Here is a 25,322-nt window from a genome sequence, read left to right on the forward strand (position 1 = left end):
GAGACAGAGGAAGTACTTACACCTCTTACTCGGGGATTACTAAAATGCCCTTCAATGAATCCTGAATGTACAGGAACTAACCCTCGTGCGCCTGTCCACACATATAATTGACAAACAACCATCATCAGATAGTTGTACCAAAACACACAGGCACTGGCCACTGTGAGTATGCACAAGCCAAATTGGGTCACCCTGTACAGTGGACACATGTAGCACACTTCATGTAAATACAAATTAGGCCAGGGTACAATGCCACAGAGCGCAACCTATGCTGAAGACACAGAGAATGTCCACATTGTTGGATGACACACATGATACCTAGGAAAAGGTGCCCCAGGGGACTGTAGTGGCCACACTCCTCCATGGTCCTGTATGGATATGACTGCAACAGAAGCCACCGTCCCTGCACTATGCATATCTCACACTCAGGCACATCATGTCTGAGGGCACAACATTGGTCATGCATGCTGTAAGACAGTACACTTTTAAGACACACTCCTATGTCGGGACTCAGCATCAGTGCCAACTAACATGGACCCCCCAATGACTGAACTGGACAGGGCACAGGCAAGGTCCCAAAACATGTTACACACCACCCCCACACATGATGCTTCAAGCATTGGGCACTTGGATAAACTGGCAGCCTAGATAACCTTGTGCAAGAGTGACTACACACAGACCAGGGAACACATGTCAAGGAGGGGAAGGGAGTAAGAACTGCACGGGTTGACTTTGGGGAACAGGATCTGCACTGCATATATACACCCTGGCAGTGTATCCATGCAACTGCGCACTTCCAAAAGCTGGTGACACACAACAAACACACATGTAGCCACATATTTCTGTATCATGTACTGTAGCGCCAAGATACCCGTTGGGTGATTGCTGCGCTTTATAAATACTCTATACAATACAATACAATGTACCTACCCCCTTCCTGCTGCTGCATCTCCTGTAGGCGCCTATCCAAGTCAGGGAAGACCACCGCCAGCACACGCTTCATGATGTGGGTCAGGCGCCCAGGGTTCTTGTGGCTCTCTGATGAGTCCCCCAGCAGGACCCGGGCGATCCTCCTGGTCCAGCACAAGATATCCTGCCAGCGTTTCCTCACCTGGGCCAGGCGCCGCTTCCGACCCTCCACCGACCTCACGGCACTGACGGCTTCCTTCCATATCTCCCCCTTGGCATAGGGGCCTACCTGTGAGGATGAGAAAGTGAGACAACATCAATACACCTGCTACATGTCACAGAGACACACATTTGAACAATTTGGCTGGTTTGAACAGGGCATAGTATGCAGCAAACTCATTGCACCTTTGTCATAGGGACATTATCCTCTGGAGAAGGCCAAATGCACTACGTGGCATTGAAAGTACACAGGTGGCATGAGGGGTGCAACACAATCACTGATCCCGGCTCACACTGTGCATCACAAGCTACACCACGATTATTTACAGCACCTCAAAGCAGTCACATGCCCCAGGCCACGGACGCAACCTCAGCAGGGTACACAGACACACCCAGGCACTGGACAATCACCTGCCATTGGCAACTGCGGGTACAAACCTCACTCTGCACATGTGCCACTAGACTGGGGAGTGTCACAGGTGTGGGGCTGGCTCAGCACGGCAGACACACAGCAATGCTCCCTGCTCACATCAGATGGGTAGGGTATATGCATCCCTCATGCAGCTGGGGTGCAACACTCCACATAGACACTCACTGACATGGAAACAGTCCTGTTCTTGAGAGAGTTTAACTAAGTATAAAAATAAACTTAATTTAAAAAATATATAAACACACAAACATAATAATTTATACATATAGATATATTTACTTTAAAACAATTTCTTAACTCTTATCTTCATTTAATTTTTTAACTTTTAAATTATTTAAAAATAAAATATATACATATATCACTAATTTAAAATTAAAAAAACATTCTATAATGAATTAAATCACTAAACTATTAAACAAATATGGTAACATGCATTTTACAATACAATAAATGAAACAGTAGGGAAAATGTTGGATAGCGTAATAATTAAATTTACTATTCCAACTCCATTGAGTGCAACAGTAGGGAAAGTGTTGGATAGCAGAGGGGTAAACATTACTATTCCCACTCCAGTGAGTGCAAAAGTGTGGTAAATGCTGGATAAAAGAAGAATTACATGTATTATCCCAATTCCAGTGAGTGCAACAGTAGGGAAAGCATTGGATGGCAGTGGGGCAAAGATTACTATTCACATTCCAAAGAGTGCAACAGTAGGGAAAGCGTTAGATAGCGGAGGGGTAACAATTACTATCCCCACTCTAGTAATAGCAACAGTATGGAAAGTGCTGTACAGCAAAGGGGTAAAATCTACTATTCCCACTCCAGTGAGTGCAACAGTAGGGAAAGTATTGGATAGCGGAGGGGTACAAAATACTATTCCCACTCCAGTGAGTGCAACAATAGGGAAAGTGTTGGCTAGCGGAGGTAAATGATTTACTATTCCCACTCCAGTGAGTGCATCAGTAGAGAAAGTCCTGGATAGCGGAGGGGTACAAAATACTATTCCCACTCCAGTGAGTGCAACAATAGGGAAAGTGTTGGCTAGCGGAGGGGTAAAAATTACTATTTCCACTCCAAAGAGTGCAACCGTAGTGAAAATGTTGGATAGCGTAGGGGTAAAATTTACTATTCCCACTCCAGTGAGTGCAAAGTAGGGTAAGTGTTGGATAGCGGAAGAATCACATTTATTATTCGAACTCCAGTGAGTGCAACAGTAGGGAAAGTGTTGGATATCGGAGGGGCAAAAATTACTCTTCCCACTCCAAAGTGTGCACCAGTAGGGAAAGTGTTAGATAGTGGAGGGGTAAAAATTACTATTCCCACTTCAGTTATTGCAACATTAGGGAAAGTGCTGGATAGCAAAGGGGTCAAAATTACTATTCCCACTCCAGTGAGTGCAACAGTAGGGAAAGTATTGGATAGCGGAGGGGTAAAAATTACTATTCCCACTCCAGTGAGTGCAACAGCAGGGAAAGTGTTGGATAGCGTAGGGGTAAAAATTACTATTCCAACTCCAGAGAGTGCAACAGCAGGGAAAGTGTTGGATTGCGTAGGGGTAAAAATTACAATTCTAACTCCAGAGAGTGCAACAGTAGGGAAAGTGTTGGATAGCGTAGGGGTAAAAATTACTATTCCAACTCCAGAGAGTGCAACAGTAAGGAAAGTGTTGGATTGCGTAGGGGTAAAAATTACTATTCTAACTCCAGAGAGTGCAACAGTAGGGAAAGTGTTGGATAGCGTAGGGGTAAAAATTACTATTCCCACTCCAGAGAGTGCAACAGTAGGGAAAGTATTGGATAGCGGAGGGGTAAAAATTACTATTTTAACTCCAGAGAGTGCAACAGTAGGGAAAGTGTTGGATAGCGTAGGGGTAAAAATTACTATTCCCACTCCAGTGAGTGCAACAGTAGGGAAAGTGTTGTATAGCAGAGAAACAAATAACACTAATAACATTTAAACAATTGAAAAAAATTAAATAATCCTAAAAAAAAAAAAAAAATATATCATTAAATATATTAAACATATTAAAAGAAAACATAGTATAATATTAATTACATATTACAAAAAGTACACATATTTATAAATCATATTTATTTAAAAGGAGCAAATAATAACAAACAAATTATTTAGAGATTGGAACATGTTCATATGTCATCTGGCAGTCTGTTCCAATGGACGGGGGGCAAGGTATTAGAAGGAACGGCTGCCCACTCTGGCTCTCCTGATTCTCAGGGGGCAGAGCAGCTGTCGGTTGCTCGATCTCAGTTGGTGTGCGGGGATATATGGTTTTAGTTTCTTCATTAAATAGGCTGGACTCATCCCCTGGAGTGATTTAATCACCAGGGACAAGAGCTTGAAGACTGCTCTTTTCCTAACAGGCAGTCAGTGCAGTTGCCGCAGAAGGGGTGCTGATGGAGTTCGAACAGGTTGATTGAGGGCTAGATGTGCAGCTGTATTCTGGACAACTTGCAACCTGGAAAGTAAGTCTTCCCTAATCCCTACCAGTAAAGAATTTCCATAATCTAGTCTACTGACTAGAAGTGCCTGTATAAGGGCTTTTTTGGCCGAAAGGGGGATCCAAGGGAAGTTTTTTCTCAGCATACTCATCACACTGAAGCAAGTGCCCGAGATGGTTTTCACATGCTCCTCCATGGAAAGTCTGCCATCAATTATGACACCCAGATTCTTCGCCCACTTTTTTGGCATAGGAGGTTCACCGAGCTCTGCTGGCCACCAATCAGGGGTTCATAGCTCCTCTGCTTTTCTGAACTGCAGAATCTCCGTTTTATTGGAATTACGCTGTAAAAAGTTCACACTCATCTATGTGGCTATTTTTAACATACAGGGGCCAATTCCGATCCGGGTCGGAAAGCACTCTGACCGAGCCGGATCCGGAGTGTTTTCCGACCGAGCCGGAGTCCTGCAGTCCGACCGAGCAAGTACGATGCGGCTGTATGCTGTCCGACTCGGTTCGGTCGGACTCCCATAGAAGTCAATGGGAGCCGGTCGTACGATGCGTACATGGGCTCCCATTGACTGAATGGGTACGTCGCGGACAAGGGCACCCCCTACAGTGGGTACGCGTTGGTGCCATCCTCACCGCACATGGGTCTCCCCCTGTGTCCGAGTCGTAGGGCTGCAGGTGACAGGGGGTCCGACGCGGACCCCCAGAGGCAACCACCTGGACAATTTGCGAGCCGGACACTCCGGCTCGCACAGGCTGTCCGACGCGTGCATCGTACTGGCTCAGTCGTGAATCGCATCCATTGCACGCCACGGTTAGCTTACGACCGAGACGTACGGAGCGGTTCGGACCCGGTGAATTTCATGTAGCTCGCATCGTACTTGCTCGTTCGTACAGCTGTACGAGTCAGCCGGAAAACACACGTACGGCTCGTAGTTTTTCCGGCCGGATCGCATTCGGTGCCCTTCCGACCCCGATCAGAATCGGCCCCACAGTGTTTAAACTTTACTCAGGTCGACGCGGGATCCGTCTCCATAGTCACTGTCACTTGGGTATCGTCGGCATACGAGAACGTATCGAACCCACAAGATATAATAATTGTGGCCAGAGAGGACACATAGATGTTGTACAAGGTGGGGCTTAAGATGGATCCCTGAGGGACCCCCTTGTCCACAACCATGGTCTGTGATGTGAATGTGTCCAATTGGACACATTGTGTTCTGTCGGCCGGGAGGCTTTTTAGCCATTTTAGGGCCATTCCAATTAATTTAACAAAAATTATTAATAAAAGAAAGAATACACATTCATTGGGTACACATTTTTAACACTATAATATCCACAACACACTCCTAAAATTAACTACACAATTACCATAATTAATTACTAAGTAATTCATTTAAATTAATGAACAACTAATTAATAATTAATCAATAAAAAATAAATTACTTCCCACCCTTCCCACCTATAAACACCACAACACACACCTAAAATTAATTACACAATTACCATCATTAATCACTAATTAATTAATTAAAATTAATTAACAACTAATTATAAAATAATTATTAATAAATTACTTTACACATTTAACACTAGAACATCTCAAATAAACAAACATTAATAAATACAAATTATTCAATAAATGTAATATAATGAAATTACTTCTCACCCTATTCCCCTATGAACCCATAACCCGCCACGGAACTAAAAACGCAAACTTCAAAAAAAAAAATAATAATAACTACTAAAATTCATCAATAAATTGTATATAATTAAATTACTTCCCACCCTATTCCCCTATAAACCCACAACCCACTACAGAACTGAAAACGCAAAATTCAAATAAAAAAAAATGAATAACTACTAACATTTTAACACATATAATAAAAATACAAACAATTCATATACAAAAAAACATACATCACACACATATAAAATATACACAAAAATATTTAACATTAATAAAAAAATCGATATTTTTAACAACTATATTTTTGTAAATGATATTAAACACTTTGATATTTTTTAAATCGATATTACTCACCTAAAATCAATATTCTTGACCACGAGATTTTGTGTGTCGATATTCCTGACCCACGATATTTTTGACACAATATTTTTGCAATTCGATATTTTTTACTCGATATTCTGTCTCTGCACCACTATGACAATCTATGCCACTCCATTCTGCGACACTCTACACCACTCAACTCTACCATATCTACTCCACTCTACGCTATGACTCTCTACTCCACTCTACTCTACTCTGCTTCACTCTCCTCAGCTCCACTCTATGACTCTCCAATCTATGACACTCCACTCCATAGAGTTTGATAATGCACTTACCTGGGGAGGGAGATAAGTGCTGGCAATGGCACTATGCACAGTGGAAGCTGTTGGCCATGGCTCCTCATTTTGTGGGAGGGGAAACCTTAACATCTTCCATAACGGTCCGTTAGTTATGTATGCTTCTTAAGTCATGACCAACACTAATCTTAGGTGACGCCCTAACAACTCTTGGGCCACGTCCGCAAATAAATGGGCATCGCCTAATTTTTCACCCATTCTAAAGTACTGGATCTGCTGGTCCCCGATGAGCACTGATGGTTGTTTTTTCCTCTCCATTACCTTGACAGACAACCTGCCAATCATTCCCACTCCGGCCCCTCCACCAGGTCCCATCCTCAGTTACATCACCGTCAACTACAGGGTCATTGATGGCTTGACCCTGGCCTTCGACATTTCCATCAGCGTCACCGTGCCTGAGGGGAGCACCCTCCTGGATGTCATGACTAAAGCACAGGAAATTGACCCAGGACATTTCAGGTAAGTGAGGAGCTCTGTTCGTCACAGAGAGACTTGTGTCATAGATTGTGAAGGAGGCAGTGGTTGAACAGAGGTTTCTGGAACAATGAAATTTGGATAGAACTGCTAACAGTAAAGGTATTCATACTCAGGGGGTTCTCTCGAGGTGGCAGTGATGAGAGATGTGCTGTAAAGATGGTCGAAATGCAGAGAGTTCTATGACAGAGACTGTGACAGCTTGGCCACCAGCTACCTCATCCCACTGGCGGATCCTCCACATGACTGCTGGCCTGACAGTATGAGAAGGTCCCACCATATTGAGGTCAGGCTTTGTAGCACTGGTTGATCATGTTAGCCACCATCATGTCAGGTACAGCAGTTGAAAACAGGAGAAAAACAAGCAGTGACTTCCACACGCTGGACGAACACTCCCAGCATGTCAGGAACTTTGCTATTTTACAAGAACCAACCGCAATCCTGAGGATTTATTTCTGTAAAACAAAAAAATATGTCAAATGGGCCGCTATAAAATGGGGGACAGACCAGCATTCCATTTTCTCAGGAAGTTCCTTCAGTGTGTTGGCATGAGCTCTTTGGGTGAAAATTCAACGCTGACAACGCGGGAGCCTGTAACCTTGCCCAGTGGGCCAATATGCATCTGGTGGAGGCAGGGCCCAGCTTTCTTTAATTTGGCACCCCCACCTGCGAAAGTGTAAAGAAGACCCCACAGTTCCAATTAGTTCCCACTCACATCGACCTTAGGGCTGACTCCTGGTGCAGTTGGGGTTCCTCAATTCCCCTCTATTTCCACGGACAGAATGATTTCTCAGTCACACACACACACATACATCATACGCTGGTGGGGCCCATAACACCATCATTCATTCTATCAATCTACCAAAGGGACATTGATTCCGAACCAAACTGCTTTCTTGATGGAAGTATCACTTTCCCTGAATCCATCTACAGGTCGATCAAATCATTTATTTGTGTTTAGTTTAATGACACCTTTTCACTCTAAAATTATTCAAAAATAAATTTTCACTGAAATAACTACCCGACACATAAATTCAATTTATGATTTTATCTAATTCAAATGCAGGTTAAATCTCAATAATTCAATTTCATCTTTTGTCATATTTACCTATTCTGGCTAAGTGTCGTTTTCTAAGTCAGAATCTGGTCCTCAGTCAAATCGTCAAAGTTCTGTTCTATCATGCAGAGTCACCGTCCTCTCCGTCAGCATAACATCAGGATACTGGAAATGACGTTCACGAAGTGGATTCTATACCTCTCTAGTCTACCATTATTTATACTAAAATTTACATTCCAAATGTTACAAATAATGTTTCACAGGGATCCTATCGGTTAATTAAAATACATCTTGGTGCATCAGGCAACATCCGAAGAATTTCCCATGCAAAATAAGTTTCAAAGCGAATGTATGGGAATATTAGCAATCCATAGTTCATTTTGCAACATCTTTATAGAAGGGTTGGCTTTTCGCCGAGAGCAACCTTGATGGGCACAGTGATGACAGTTCACCGGCAGGTCACAGCTGCTGAAGTTTGCGCAGGCGCACTTCTCCTCTCCCTTCATTGATGTCATTCGTAACAGTCAGATTCAGTCGGCAGCCATTTAATAGCAGGCCCAAATGGTCAACTTAAGCAAAGAAACACAAAAACGTAATTAATACATTAAAATGATTAAAACAGTGTTATTCCCTTGCTATAACCCATATGTGTGTGTATTTATCTAGCCATATGCAACATCCAAAGCCGTTAATACTTGTTTATTTAAGCGAAAATCACAATAACATCACACAAGCAACGTTTATCATTTTAATATGCATACAGGCTTAGTTCACATATTAGTTAGCCATGCAAAATGCATTCCCACATGTATTCTTTCTGTTAATAAGGTTGATTAGTTACCATACATCAAACTATTAATTATTATGATTAATCTTTATTCATTTTAATACAAACATATGAAAATGGAGTAGGTACATAAAAAAGAAAACATATTACCCGCTCCAGCACAGTCAGACTGCACACAGGGCAGGTCAGTAGTCACAATGGCAGAACAGCTCACTTACTCCTGGACTATCTCATATTTCCAGCAGGATCACCAGTTTCTGTGCCAGTCCCTGGTTTGAGGAGACAGCTCGCTGATTCCTAGAAGAGGCCTGTGAAACTCTAGCAATAGCAGATTTGCTGCTGCGGTTCTGCTGAGTTCTGCAGATAGTTTACTCCACTCACTTGCTGATTTCGGTTTCAGATGTCGCTGTTTCTCGGACAGGCTTCTTGAATTCCTCTAACATAGTGGTTCTTAGCCTTTTGATTTCTGTGGACCCCACTGAATCACTAGTGGGAGCCGGGGACACCTGCCTAAATCATTTCTAGGATGAGAATCCCCATAAAATACACAAAACTGCAGAAACAAGTTATAAGCCAAACAAATAGTTTTACAAATTTTCTTTATTTTACAAACAAAAATGGAACCGATAATTTTAATGGGAAGGTTGGAGCTTTTCAGAATTGGGGTTTATTTCTAAAAGACAAAGCTATATGCTCGCTCCACCATATGGTTTTTACTTTTTCACCTTCATTGCATCCTCTCTTTTTATCATCGCTTGCTCCTGCTTGCGTTGAAGCCACTACTCACCCACACTACTCTTTGAGGTGCTTCTGCTGCTCCCCTGAATCAGGATCAGGAGAACAACTTTAATTGTAGCCTCTGGTTTCAAGTTCCTTTACATTTACAGAGCTTTAGCTTTGTTATGTTTATGTACTTTATCAATCCAGGGTCAGCTTTAGCACTGATGGCGCCCGCTGCGCCAATGTTTGTTGACACCTCACAATATCCTTCTTTCCCATGGATTTCATCACTACCACCCACCAATGGTGCACCTCATCTCTTCGTAGTCCCTCTTTCATATTAATTGAATTTGTATATAGTGCTTTTCCTCCCAATATAATGTGTCTAAGTGCTCCACATCTCACACACACACACACATACTATACAAAGACACTAACTCATACAAGTGTATAAATTAGTGTATCGGAAATGACAGCTACAGGGTGTGTGAGTGGCGTATCATCCATACTGGAAGAAATTGAATGTTACGGATCCTGTGACTTGCCTGCTCATCTCTCTGTCGTGCTGATGATTTCTGTGTCATGCTCGCTGATCTCTTTGCCATGCTGATGATTCCTGTGACATGCCCACTGATCTCTCTGCTGTGCTGATGATTCCTGTGACATGCCCGCTGATCTTTCTCCCGTGCTGATGTTTCCTGTGTCATGCCCGCCGATCTCTCTGCCGTGCGGAGGATTCCTGTGTAATGCCCGCTGATCTCTGCCATGCAGATGACTACTGTGTCATGCCTGCTGATCTCTCTGCCGTGCTGATGATTCCTGTATCATGCTCGCTGATCTCTCTGCCATGCGGATAATTCCTGTGTCATGCCCGCTAATCTCTCTGCCGTGCTGATGATTCCTGTGTCATGCTCGCTGATCTCTCTGCCATGCTGATGATTCCTGTGTCATGCCTGCTGTTCTCTCTTCCGTGCTGATGAGTCCAAAGTCATGCCCGCTGATCTCTCTGCCAAGCTGATAATTCCAGTGTCATGCCCGCTGATATCTCCGCCGTGCTGATGATTTCTGTGTCATACCAGCTGATCTCTCTGCCATGTGGATGATTCCTGTTACATACTCGCTGATCTCTCTGCCATGTGGATAATTCCTGTGACATGCTCTCTGATCTCTCTGCCATGCGGATGATTCCTGTGTCATGCCTGCTGATCTCTCTCCTTGCTGATGATTCCTGTGTCATGTCCGCTGATCACTCTGCCGTGCGGATGATTCCTGTGACATGTTCGCTGATCTTTCTGCCGTGCGGATAATTCCTGTGACATGCCCGCTGATCTCTCTGCCGTGCTGAAGGAAATGACCCGATTAGGGCCACCCGGGTCACTCGCGACCACCTCTTAGCCTTCCATACAAAATGAAGAGTCGGTCAGATAGTAAAGAATTCAAACCAAAGTTATTTATCAGTCATACACTTGTGCAGAGTCTGGTCTGACCAGCCTCCTTGGATTGTTGAAGAGGGACTGACCCCCGCCAACATGGTAATACAAGACATGCATTTCCAGCACTCCTAAAGACCCACTCAGACTGGAATTTTCCAGTCTGCGAGCTGATGAACAAGTAAGGTACAGAAGGTTGGGCTACAATCCTGAGACTGGGTACATGCTTTCTTAGTTTTAAGGTTACTCTGCCTGTTCCCGTCTCTCTGAGAGTGGGAGCAGGCCTACTTACTGGGAAAGGCGTGCAGTGACAGAACGATCTATTCATTAGCGCAGCAAATCTCAACCTTGAATAATAAAGAGAAACAATAGAGGCTGTTTTCTGCTGAGGCAGGCAGTTTGAAACAGAAGCTTAATTTCGATCATAGTACAAAATGGCGGCTGAATACAAAATCGTGCCGCAAATGCTAACTTAACTTGCACAATGCTAGAAGTCCAACAGACCCTCCTTTTAGCATTTGCTAACAATTTTGTCTAGTGCTAGGAAACCAATAACTGCTTACAAATTAAGAAGACCACTATTACATGTTAATACACATTATCAATATTCAAAAATACCTTCATCTATCGACATTAGGTAGTGGACAGCCTGTATCACCATGGCCGTAGAATTAGAATCACATATTGGGGGGGGCGTGGCTTGCGCGCCGCGACGATATGGCGGTTTGCGCTTGGGCTCCGAGCTGAGCCGGAGCTAACAGAGGAATAGCTGCTGTTTTGGGCTGCCCCGGTCATCGCGGATTTCGGACAGATGGATAGGAACATGTTACGGGTGCTGTGGAGGAGGTTTCCTGCTTCCTGAGGCTGCTGGCATGCATATTCTGGTTCCTGTCTGACGGCGCTCGGTGTTTCGCGAGCGGCCGCCATTTTGTCTCCTCAGAAGCGGTGAGACGTTTCTCTTCAGCGCGAAGTCGACAATGCCACAGAAGACCCAGGAATGTTGTTAGACAAGAATTGGTGACGTTTCTTCTATTTTTTCAATTGATATTGCTTTTTTATTTTTTGCCTGCTGCCTTGCTGCCTATTTTGGTAATACTTTTTGTTTTTTCTGCCTATTATTTTGTGCGTCAGAAGCATCGTCAAGGCCATTTTGTGGGGCCTCTTAGCTTAATGTTAACCTGCCTTTGGGATATTTCTGACTGTTGAAAGGAGCCTTTTTTGATTCCGGCAAGGAGTGATATTTTCGTGAGGTGGCCCCCCTCTCTGTCCCTGGAATCTGCCTTTATTATTTTTCTGTTCTCCTGCTAAGAGCGCACTATCCATTTTTGCTCGCTCCCTTATGTTGTATTGAGGTTTCCTACCTCACCTGGCATTTTCTTCTCGGAATCTGTCTGGAGTGGTGTACTGTTCTCCTACTGAGGTGGTGTGCTCTATGGCTGCAAATATGGGCCCGTCTTCAAATACTAAAGACGCAAAGGAATCTAAAGCGTCGCTTAAAAGGGCCAAGCAGTTATCTCCTACACCTGAATCTCCGCAAAAGGACCCCAGTCCCACTCTTGAGACTATCCTGACGCGCCTTAATGAGGTCTATGAAATTGCGCAGTCTACCAAGACCAACACAGATTTATTGCAAGTGGAAGTGTTAGCTATCAGGAATGACTTCAAGGCCCTGTCGCTTCGTGTTTCAGACACGGAAGCACGTATTAGCGGCGCAGAGGATTCCATGCAAAAGCAGTCCAGATTTATTTCACAACTTGAGCGATCAATGGTAGCGTTGCGGAAGGACCTCACTGAGCAAGAAGATCGTAACCGCAGGTCTAACCTGCGCATTTTTTGTCTTCCTGAGGATGTTGAGAAAGATGCGCCTTCTATGATTGATTTCCTCTATCAATGGATTCCTTCCACACTGCAAATTTCCTTCCAAAGAGATTTTGAGCTGGAACGTGCACATCGTGTTCCCACTTTTCGTTCTAAGTCTGCTACGCAACCTAGGGCGATAATTTTTAAGCCACTGCGCCATCAGCATACAGAACAAATTCTGGCTCATATGCGGAAGGTTAGAGTTGTTTCGTGGAATGGTCATCGCATTTCAATCTCTCAAGATTTTGCCAGAGACACGGTCATACAGCGGAAGGGTTTTCTCAATCTTCGGAAGCGTCTATCTGAGATGAATATCCCCTTTTCTTTTGCTGGCCCCTCAAAATTCCGCATTACTTTTAAAGGTCGCTCTAGAATCTTTGATGAACCTGCTGACTTGGTCTCGTTTTTGGACAATCAGATGGAGCTACAGATGGAACTTCAAATGGAGCCCTCGCTTGATCCTGGTTCTTCTGGCACCTGATGCGGTTATTTATACTGCAATGAATTTTCTTTTTTGGCAGTTCTATTGAGATTAGTCTCTTTTAGTTCTGCACGGTGGTCCTAGTGTCCATTGTTTTTGTTGTGCTTTTGTCGTCTGGTGGTGTTCCCTCCTTGTCGGTATGGTGTAACGGTCTTTTATTGTTGATAGTTCTATTGTATGAACCTTCCAAGATTTCGTGGTATTGTTTAGTGTTGTTTTGACGTCACTCTTCCGCGTTTGCCATCCTTTTTATCCTTCTCCTTCCCAAATTGGCTTTCCGCATTTTAGGTCCTGGTTCGTTTCTTATCCCAGTGTATGACTTCTTACTTTCTTTTATTGTGGTATGTGTATGACTTTCATCGTCTTTGGTTGTCTCATATCTGTGGAGTACGATAGTGTTTATAATATATTGGTGTATAGATTGATTACATATTTGACTCATTGATGAATATTTGTTGCTTATTAATTGCTATAGGTAGAGTTAGTGTTTAGTTCTATGTCACTGTTATAGCATTGATTGCTGTGTTTCGTATTATTAAGTGTCTTTTTCGACTAGGTCGGAATTCTATAGCTGTATTGTAATTGATAGGTTTATGTTTTCTTTACTTCCATGTTCATATATTTAAGATATTTTCACCTCTCTCAGTTAAATCGAGTGCAACGAATGATATGTATTTTTGGACAGTTATCTATTAGATTATCTATAGACTTTACATTTTTCTTTTTTGTTGTATTGTCTCAGTTATCTTATGTATCTGCCATAAGACTTCATGGTTTATATATTGATCTATTACTATATGCCGCTCTCCTCTTTATTTCATTTACTTTCTTCACAATGTATTATATAGTATCCTTTGGTATTTATTTCTTCTCTTTATTCTTCTCTTACTCTTAATCTGTCTGCTTTGGTTTGGCTCGATATAATAGTGACGATAGCTTTTAGCTCTCTTTTGCATCAATTACACTTTTTTATGATTCTGTTTCGGTATTACCTTTTTATCAATTTGGTCAACTTGTCGCCTGTATAGACTTATATGTTGTACTGTTTCTAGAACGGTTATTGATTCTTGTTCATACCCTTTAGATTGTTCTTCTTTTAAAATGACGTATAATCTGTTATGTTCTGTTTTGGGGCTATTTATGCTGATGGTTTCTATTCCTCATGTTGGGCTCTTTGCTCTTTTTCCATGTCCCCCCCTTGTATGAATTCGGTCTTTTTCAGACCCTCCTTGTTGACCCTTCTCCCTCTTTCCCTGTCTTTCTTCTTGCTCTTTTTTTTATCTCTTTTTTCCTTTTCTCTTTGGATTTCCTCCGGGGATTCTCCCGGTTGCGTGTGGAGGTCTAGTGTCTGGAGGCGAGGTCTCTTAGATGTTGTAGTTCATATATCAATTATGCAATATCTTTTTCTCCTGTTAATAGGTCTATGGCTGGTTTGAATGTACTCTCCCTTAATGTCAAAGGGCTAAGTCACCCAGTTAAAAGGTCAAAGATTCTAGACTATTGTAAATCTCTTTCTTCGGATCTCGTACTTTTTCAGGAGACAAAGGTCTCTGTTAGGGAAGCGTTATTTCTGAAGAAGGAGTGGGTTGCTGATGTTGCTTGCTCAGATGCGTGCGGTAAAAGAAATGGGGTAATTACTTTAGTCTCTAAACATTCGGGTTTGTCTATCGTTTCCTCTGAACAGGATACAGAGGGACGCTGGCTACTATCTAAGCTGTCCGATGGTAATGCTGTTCTCTTTGTCATGAATATCTATGCCCCTAACAACGATGATCCGTCTTTTTGGAAAACGATCACCAAAAAGCTAAATGACACGCCTCATTCTGGCAATCTTGTTGTAGGTGGTGATTTTAACTTACCAATGGATCCTATTCTGCATAGGAATTCTGCCTTTAATTTTCGTCCCCCTCAAGCACATAAACAAATGATTAATATGTGTTCTCTGACCCATCTTCAGGATGTTTGGCGTCTTCACAATCCCACTGGCAGTGACTTCTCCTTTTTTTCTTCCCCTCACTCGTCCTTCTCACGTATTGATTATCTCCTGGTTCACTCCTCTCTTGTTCAAGCTTCCGCATCTCCGATTATTCACCCCATTTTAGTCTCAGATCATGCCGCGGTAACTTTCACACTTAAGTCTTTTGCTCCTAGGGCAAGGTCTCGATCTTGGAGGCTAAACACGGAAATTTTACATGATGTTTCCCAGGTTCAAGAGTTTTCCAATGATATTGAGACGTTTTTCCTTGAGAATGTTGGCTCAGTAAGCTCCCCTGTTGTTCTCTGGGACTCTTTTAAATGCACGTTTCGAGGTCAGGTCATTAAGTGTATGTCCAGGAGAAACGCTGCCATCAAAAAAGAACTCACGGACTTAGCAGAGGATATTAAGCGTCAGGAATCTCTTTTTCGACATTCTAAGGATAAATCGTGCTTACAATCTATTAAGAATTTAAAATATGCATATAATACTATTGTCACTAAGAGGGCGCATATTGGTTTTCAGGCTCAGAAATCTAAGCGGCTACTGTTAAAAAATCGTGCGGGCAAGACTCTTGCAGCTACATTAAAGTTCCAGGAGTCTGCTAATAAGTCTTCCCAAATCTCCTCTATTACTGACCATCTTGGTAAGAGGAAATTTCAGACTGAAGAGATTCTTGAGGTCTTTCGCGATTTTTATAATAAGTTATATACCCCCTCTAATCAGGCGTCTTTTGAACAGTGCCAGGAGTTTTTGAAGACAGTGCCGTTGAAAACTATACCGGAGGATGCTAATAATTCATTAAATGCCCCGATTACCTCTGATGAAATTATTTCCGCGATTAAAGCCACTCGTTCCGGTAAGGCTCCGGGTCCAGATGGGTACCCTATTTTGTTTTATAAGACCTTCTTATCTGTGATTGTTCCGAAACTTGAATCGGTCTTTGATGCTTTTATCAAGGATGGCTCTGTGTCTGGCTCTGCTGCCGATGCTACTATTGTAGTAATCCCCAAAGAAGGAAAAGATCATTCAGACCCCAAGAATTTTCGTCCTATTTCCCTGCTTAATATGGAAGCTAAGATTTTTGCTAAAATCTTAGCTAAACGATTAGAATCCTTTATACCTCAATTGGTTCATCCTTCCCAAACAGGTTTTGTAAAGGGTCGTCTTGCACGTGATAATATCCGTACTTCCTGTCATATTCTAGGTGCCGCTAAGCGATCCAATCTTCCGGCGGCGGCCTTGGCCCTTGATGCTGAAAAGGCCTTTGATAAGGTTTCCTGGCCTTTTTTACGAGCTGTTTTATGTGCACATAACCTTGGTGATTCTTTTATCAGCATGGTTATGTCTCTTTATTCCCGACCTAGGGCTAACATAAGAGTGAATGGGGCCACCTCGTCCTTTTTTAATCTTTGCCAGGGTACGAGACAAGGGTGTCCTTTGTCTCCTCTTTTATTTTTGTTGTCCATTGATCCTCTTCTTAGACTGATTGATGTACATCCAGACATTATGGGTTTTTCTTTTGGTTCCCATCAGCTAAAAGTAGCTGCCTATGCTGATGACGTTCTCATCTTTTCTGATGATATTGCACGTGCTATCCCGGCTATTTCTGAGATCATTTCCATTTTCTCAAAGGTTTCAGGGTATACACTGAACAGAGATAAGACAGAAATGTTCCCCTTAAATGCTTACTGCTTCTCCTCTCATATGGGTTCGGCGGGCTTTAAGTGGCAATCTAAGCAACTAAAATATCTGGGTATTTATTTTTGTTCCACCCTTTATGCCACGGTTACTTATAATGAATCTCAAACTATTCTTAAAGTGCGACATCTTTTAGATAATTGGTCTCCGAAGCATATCTCCTGGTGGGGTCGGTTCCAAACTCTTAAAATGATGATAACACCTATTATTAATTTTGTCTCTTCTATGATTCCAGTGAAGCTTTCTGATGCCTTCTTTCATGATCTTGATTTAATTACCTCCAAATTCTTATGGAATAATAAAAGGGCTAGAATTGCCTATACATTTTTGAGGAAACCCTATGAGTTGGGGGGATGTAATCTTCCTGATTGGGGAAAATATCAATCTGCTTTTTTAGCCTCCCAGGGCGCGCTCTGGTTTTCCTCTCCCTTTATGCAGGTTCCAGCTTGGTTGCTAATAGAACAGGAATTGGCCTCTCCGTTTCCAACTGCCTCTTTTTTAACCACGCATACCCTTTTCATTCCATTTTCTAGATCTATTATTTTGGATACGGTTGCTGCGATTCGCAAAGTTGACATGAGAGTGGCGATTCCGCTGCATAAAACTAGATGGTCATCCATTTGGCGCAACTCCAAAATTAAAATTAATATTGATCCAGACTTGATGTCTTACTGGGCGGGGAAAGGTATCTCGCTTGTTAAGCACTTGTATGATTCCAATAATAATCCTCTTCCGTTCTCTACCCTGGCCCAGCAATTTTCTCTATCTAATTTAGATTTTTATACTTTTCTTAAGATAAAGGTAGCACTTGCTAGAATACAGCTTCAGCCTTCTTCCCCCATGATTATGCTTTTTCACCTATGGATTAAGTCTGGTCATGTAGCATCTAGGATTTATAAATTTTTGTCGTCCTCGACACTTCCTTCTCAAACTGTTATGCAGCAAAAATGGCTACGTCATTTCGAGCATGAAGTCACTGATCATATTTCTTCGGACACTTGGCAAGATATTGGTAGGCTCTCGCTTCGTAATAAAATCGCCCCCTCATTAATGCAATCTAAGTTTTTCTCTATTAATCTTCTTCACTGGACTCCCACTCGTTTACACGCGTTAAATCTCAAGGACGATAATCTCTGTTGGAGTTGTGGTCTTGCACCAGGTGACTTCCAGCATATGTTCTTTAATTGCTCTCTTCTCCAACCCTTTTGGGGTTTAGTTCACAAACACCTCATGCTTATCTTTGATATTGAGTTTCAACTCTCTTTTCCACTAATTCTTCTAGGTCCGTTGGCGGCCTCGGTACCGTTGCCCTTAGATGCCATGGAATTACAACTATTGGATCTTTTACTAACTATTGCGGTCAAAGTAATTCTCATGGAGTGGAAATCTTTTTCTTCAGTCTCTTATCATACTTGGTGGGCATGGGTTTCTTTTTTGCGTTGTGCTCATACGTCAGTTGATCATGCTCACCTCTCTCCGTCTATATCTAATGAGGTGTGGCGGACTCTAGATACGTACGTGCAAAGGGCCTCAGAGGGATTGGTGGCTCAATACCCGTTTGATGTACCTGGTTAATGCTGTCGTTGTTGCTGGGTGAATCCTTTGGAAATCCTCTTCTCTTCTTTCATCCTGTCTTGTCCTTCTTCCTCTTTTCTTCTATCTTTTTTCTGTCTTTGCTTTCTTTCCTTTCTTTCTTTCCCTTTATCCCCAAGTTAATATAGGATGATGATACTTTTTGATAAGTACGTCTCCTGACTATCTAGTGTCTCTTCCTTATTTAATGCATTCCTCGGATATTTCCAGATTAATGAACTTTGTAATGAAATTCTAGTGTTAATTCTCAGCTTTCCAGGTTGGATGTCTTTCAGCTGATATCATTTGTATCATCCGTGATTGTATACTATGCTTGTTCTTATTCCCTTAAAATAATAAATTCTTTTGAAATCAAAAAAAAAAAAGAATCACATATTGGGGCCTTCGGTGTGGGTGTCAATTTTCCAACACAGTAACCACAACAAGCAGGAAGGCAATGTACACATAGGCAACATATGAAAATGACACCTGCAATTACTTTCAAGAAGATACGAATATTCCACCTCCAGGATGCTATTAAACCCCAGAACCAACCATCCAGGTACCATTCTCTTGGTGGATGTCAGATGCAAGCCTATGCAACTTCTGTATAGCATTGTATATATTAGGGGCGTGGCCTGGTATGTACACACAGCAATTTCTGCCAATGATGCGACAGGCCCCTACCTGATCAGCAAGGATGACGTCTAACATCATCCTATTCTGAAGAGCAACATGCCTTGCAGCCTGGAGCTCAGCTGTAATATTTGTCAAAATGCCTGCTGTGGTATTAATGGTATTAATTACCCCTTCCACAACTCTGTTGAGTAGACAAATATTAAGGCTATTGGACATAGGGCCCCAAATGGTGAAATACCCTTCATAGCATCTGTGAACTGCTGCAGAGTGGTGTCTGTCTGGTCTATGTCTTCTGTGTTAATAACCCTTCTAATTCGGGACAGATGGGCACTCCTACGCTGCAATCGATGGTCCTTATGATAATTGGACAGTGCTATGTACACTGGGGGAAGGAGGAAAGAGAGGTAACATACACCTGACCATCGCCTAGGAAGCCAAACATAAGCTTGAGATCCACACACAAAGTAGATATTATGCGGTGGGAGCAAAGGCGGGCTATTACTCGTGCTCAATGTCTATGTATAGTTGCAATTACTCTCACCCACTTTCACATTCCCAAACCCTCGAACACACAACCCAGCTGTTGTGTTGCCTACTGGCACCGGTATTTACTCATCCTGAGTAATATTGCGCATCTGAAATGAGCAAAAGTTTTCAGTGACATTAAATCCCTGGAAATCTAACATTTCATTTTGAAGCCATATCACATTTTTCTCTCTTTCATATACATTCATGCAGGCTGTCAGGGATAATGTATCAGTTGTCCCTTGTTCTCCTTGGGTAAATCCTTGGTGGACACGTATATATTCTTGCACTGTGAGATAATCAGCAGATGTCATATTCATAGTACAAGAATGATAATGAATGTATACCATAGAGAACAATTTGAACTATCCCTCGCAACTGCCTTAATAAGACATATGCAGCAATAACAGGCTATCACTCCTATGTGTAACAGAAGGGAGCAGTCCACATATCCAACAGTTTGTAACATGAGATGTATCATGGGCTTGGTGGAGTGTTTGCAAAAACACATTGTCTACGTATGTTTTTCTGTATTCACCTTTATGGGGGGCCAAAGTAACAAACATGTGTTCAGGGGCAACAGGCATTGTACCAATCAAAGAGTGAATGAATGAATGAGACACTTATAGAGCGCATGGCTACCAAGGGCCTCCCACCGCTAAAAGACACACCTAAAACTTCAAATCCAAAAAATGCTCAAGAAAACAAGAAGGTTTTAAAATGCTTGCCGAAAAGAAGATGGTTGACCTCAAGACGTATAACATCAGGCAACTGATTCCAGCTTTTAGCAGCAATGACAAAGAAGAGACGGCCCCCGCTCTGGGCTCGCTTGAATCTAGGAACAATAGCAAGATGTTTCGACTCAGATCGTAGAGGTCTTCTTGGGACATACAGAGAAATAATAGATTGAAGGATCGGGGGAGAGCTAGCCACCAGATATTTATGAGCAATACACAAGGCCTTAAATTGAATTCTTTTATCAACTGGCAACCAATAGAGTGCCTTAATGTACGGTTTAGCAGATTCTCTATTATGAACCTCCATAAGAAGTCGTGCTGCACAATTTTGGACCGTTAGAAGTTTTTTTATAGTCGAACAAGGGGAGCCCAAATAAATCACATTGGCATAATCAAGCCTTGATAAAATCAGTGCTTGAACCAGCAGCTTCCTAGCATTAAAAGGCAAAAGGGTCAAGATCCTTCTAATCATTTTAAGAATGGCGTAACAGGAGCCAGCAACCCTAGACGCCTGAGTTTTAAAACTAAGGTTGTGATCCAACCTGACTCCCAGGCTTTTTACTTGGTCTTTGGGCGCCGGCATATCTCCCATACATTTGGGCCAGAGAGTACCAATCTCCAGGATGGTCGTTTTTCCCAGAAACATCAATTCTGTTTTTGCCGCATTCAGCTTAAGGAAAGAAGAGTCCATCCATGCCGAAACCTTTTCCAAACAATCGGCCAAGATGGACTTGTTATTTTCTAAAAGGTTGGGGGACACAATAAGCTGAGTATCGTCGGCATACGTAATGATCTTAACCTCGAACGGCTCGACAATCTCGTCCAGAGGACGCATATAAATATTAAAAAGTGTGGGGCTTAGAGAGGAGCCCTGTGGCACCCCACACTGCAGTGGCATCCAAATGGAGGAGGAATTGTTCTCAAATACTAAAAAGGAGCGATCCAAGAGGTAGGACACAAGCCATTTGTGTAAAATACCAGTCACCCCACTTTCTTTAAGTCTCGCCAATAGCATTTGGTGATTTACCGTGTCGAAGGCCGTGCTGAGATCAAGTTAAATAATTGCTGCGGAGCCTCCGGCATCCTAAATTTTCCTCGACTCCTCAACAACCACTAGCAAGGCAGTTTCAGTGCCCTGCTGGGGCCTAAAGCCCGTTTGAGAGGGATGAAGGCATTGATTTCTTTCCAAAAAAGCAGAAAGACTCGAATTAACGTGCCTTTCGCATATTTTGGCAATCCCAGGAAGTAACGAAATAGGACAGTAATTGGCAAGAACTCTGGGATCCAAGGTGGGCTTCTTCAAAAGGGCTCTAACCCCAGCTTGTTTCCTAAGGGAGGGGACGATCCCTGAGGAAAAAGAGCTATTTACTAGCTCAAGGATAACAGGAGCGATCGAGTCAAATACCTGGTTAAGGACGCGGGGGTGCCGCGTCACTGAGGGAGCTAGATTTCAAGCGCTCCAATTGCAGTTTTAAATTTTCCAGGTCCATAGGTGAAATGGAGTCAATGAAAAGGTTTGAAAAGAGGGATTCATCTCTAATCAAAGGGGGATTAGCCCCACCTCCTAAGACAGAAAAAGGGAAAAAAGACCAAATAAATATCTTGAATCTTCTTATAGAAAAAGAGAGCCAATTCGTTGCAATGACCTGCAGAATTTTCAGGGGGTAAGGAAGGCTCAGGAGGTTGCGCAAGAGATTTGGTAATTTTAAAAATATCGCGGGGGGAGTTAGCCGCTAATAAAATTTTATTTGTGAAATAATTAGATTGAGCAGATCTAATTTCAGCTTTGTAAACTCTAAAGGCATCTCTATATTTAATTTTCTCAGGGATCGAAAAGTCCTTTCTCCAGGTTCTTTCATGGGGCTTACAAAGCTGTTTCAACTCCCTAAGATTAGGGGAGTACCCGGCAGCATCATGATCAACTTTTTTTCTAAATGACCACTTTTTGGGGATTTGGCTGTCTAAAGACGTCTCAAGCCATTGATTGAATTTAATGTTATCAGATTCAGGGTCATTACTAAGCACTGGCCTACCACTATCAAGAGTGGATGCCCATGCGTCAGTAGAGAGTTTGGCCCAGCTCCGGTTCCAGGATTTTACCCTTTCCCTTGGCTGTTCACCCTCCTGAGGAGTCCAAGCAAAAGGGACAATGAAGTGGTCTGACCAAGGTAGTGGAATAGGTTTATCCACTATGAGATCGTTGATATTAGAAAATAGTGGGTCCAAAAGATGACCTTTTTGATGAGTGGATCCAGACACTTTTTGCTTCAGGGCCAATACGTCTAAGATGTCAGTTAGCACCTCAGATTCAGGGTCCGAAGCCTGGTCAAAATGAATATTGAAGTCACCTAGAACTGTGAAATTAGAGGTGGAGCTTACTAATTTGGCTGTACTGTCTGAGAGCTCTTTACTAAAATTGACACTGGGGCCAGGTGGCCGATAGATAAGAGTACCCGAAAAGGTACACGTAGGGGAGAAACCTATCACAAAGAAACAACCCTCACAGTCAGAAATCAAACTGTCAGTGATATGACAGTGAAAAGTATCCTTAGATATGATAGCTAACCCCCTCCTCTTCCCCCTACATGGTCTTGTCTCTGAATTAAGTAACCTGAGGGAAGAGTACGAACTACCGCTGGATCTGCGGTACTAGATAGCCATGTTTCCGTAAGGAACAAGGCATCAGGTTCGTACTCCTCCAGAAGTAACCTCAATTCCGTAGAATGTTTGGGAAGGGAGCGACAATTCAGCATGGACGTTGTAAAAGTCCTATTGGCATGAGGGGAGATAGTAACACTAGGCTTAAAAGAAGACTGAAATCCAAAAGAACAGTGCCTACATTTATGATAGCAGGTGTCAGGAGCCATAGAATGGCTACTTGTCAGGGAGACACTATCTCTAAGCTGGAGTAATTGGTAATAAGAATATGAAAGCTTACCTCTAGTAGGAGAGCCAGGGGTCCTGGCCCCTGGGCCCGTTCGTGCGCGGACAGGTGCAGACGGGCTTGTCTTAGGCGCGCCTTCGGCGCACCTTCGGCGCGCCAGCGGCGCGTCCGTGTCATCTGCCCCTTAAGAGGAGTGGTGAACGCCGGGACCGCCGCAGCTGGGAGGCTAACCTTCGTTGCTATCTCCCGCCTAAAAGTCCCCCCGGAGCATTGAACGCAGCTCCTACTCCCCGTTCACAGAGTCTGTGCAAATGGGCAAGTCAGTGCAAATCACAAGCAAAACAATAATACACAGCACAATATAAAGGATTTAATACTTTTCAAATGAGCAAAGTTCCCCCCACAGCGCGATAAATGAATATATATTTATTTTAAAAGAAAGAAGAGAAACAGCAGCGGCAGCAGCCTCAGAGTCCTAACCGAGCCGCTAATGCAAGATTAGGTAGTGTCTAGTGCACAGGATATTTCTCCTCAAGGAACCATACTATTCCAGGTGCTGTTATCAGGGAAATCAGAACAATTACCATGAAAACTATTTTACTCTTTGTAGACCAACTGGACCAACCAGACTCATTCTGTCCAAAACATGGGACTGTAAAGGGCTGTCCCTCTTCCATAATGGGGCGACCAAATGCATACATTTTAACCAGAGGAAAAGACATGCAAGGGAGCCAATGACAAGAAGGGGCAAATGTTCCCAGTGTCCTTCAGAGCCTCACTGGTAGACTCCTATTGTTCATCAATGTTGGTGCTGTTGAGCACTGGCAGTAGAGCTGTCGGACCAGCTCTTGAAGAATCCCACATAGCTCAGGATAAGGCCCCCCTCCTTCCCAGGGAAGCATGCTCGATCAATCCTGTCCAATGTCCAAACAATGCACCAATCTCGTCTTTCCCTATGCTACTGTTGCCTGATTTATCGAGTCCATCCCTGCTAATCTGACTTTTCCTTTGGTGCACTGTTCCTCCGTTGGGGCGCAGATTATACCTAGCTACTTCAGAGACAGCGGGGTCCACAAAAAGGGGCTCAGACACAGAGGGGCCAATGGACTGGGCTCAAACACAGATGGGCCAGTAGACTGGGGCTCCTGGGTGGCCCTGATCTCAGGAGGCACTGCCTTGTTTAACACTGCATTGTTTTCTCACTCCGTTTGTGCTCCATCAAGCACCCATTGGTCGTAGGGGAAAGGGAGAGGCACCTTGCGGCGGTGTTGGCAATGTATCCAATTCTTCCGACTGGCCACCTTCACGCCATTGCGGGTGGCGGGAAGCACCTGCGCAGGCACCTTCCAACGCGACTCCAAACTTCCTTTCCTCTGGAAGTGTCCGGTAAATACGAAATCTCCAGGCCAAATATCGTGTCCTGGCCCCTCGGGTGCTGATGGTAAGGCTTTGTGGGTCTGTTGGTGAATAGAACGCAAGCTTTTAGTTAACTCATACAGATAATCCACTAGCAAAGGGTATTCAATTTTCTAAAACCGTCAAGGTCGTGGGACGCCCCAGACATTCACCGGGCGTCCAAACATGACCTCGTACGGTGACAACCCTGTCCTACTGTGAGCCGTAGCTCTTGTAGACAAAAGAGCTAATGGTAAAGCATCTGGCCGCTGCAATCCTGTGCTCTCCTGAATCTTTGCCAATTTCAGTTTGAGAGTACCATTGTACTTCTCAACCACACCTGCTGACTGGGGGTGGTTTGCAGCATGACATTTTTGTTTGTTGCGCAGACCATCACACATCACTGCAACTGGATAACCTTTGAATTAAAGTGGCTTCTGTTGTCACTCCAAATCAAATGGGGCAAACTGAACCAAGGGAAGAACTCCTTAAGGAATGCCTTTGCCGTCCCCATGGCTGTGTTCCCTTTCGTAGGGCAAGCCTCAACCCCTTTAATGAATGCACAAACAACCACTTACACATATTTCAGATGTTGGCTCACTCCATTTTGATAACATCCATCTAAAGGACCTCAAAAGGGAAGGTAGTGGGTGGAAAATTACCAGGGGGTGCAGGAGTGCCCTTTCCAGGAATATA

At 43.2% G+C, this 25,322-nt stretch overlaps 1 protein-coding gene across 1 annotated transcript in view; it reads left to right on the forward strand.

The window, feature by feature from the left end:
• The window catches only part of LOC146839432 (transcobalamin-1-like), a 247,152-nt gene that overhangs the window by 129,753 nt on the left and 92,077 nt on the right, over positions 1-25,322 (forward strand). Inside the window, exon 8 of the mRNA XM_085650798.1 lies at positions 6,659-6,848. Within this exon, the coding sequence (XP_085506924.1) occupies positions 6,659-6,848 (190 nt within the window). The remainder of the gene's footprint in view (positions 1-6,658; positions 6,849-25,322) is intronic.

This window comes from Triturus cristatus, chromosome 4_1 (assembly GCF_964204655.1).
Source record: "Triturus cristatus chromosome 4_1, aTriCri1.1, whole genome shotgun sequence".
NCBI lineage: Eukaryota > Metazoa > Chordata > Amphibia > Caudata > Salamandridae > Triturus > Triturus cristatus.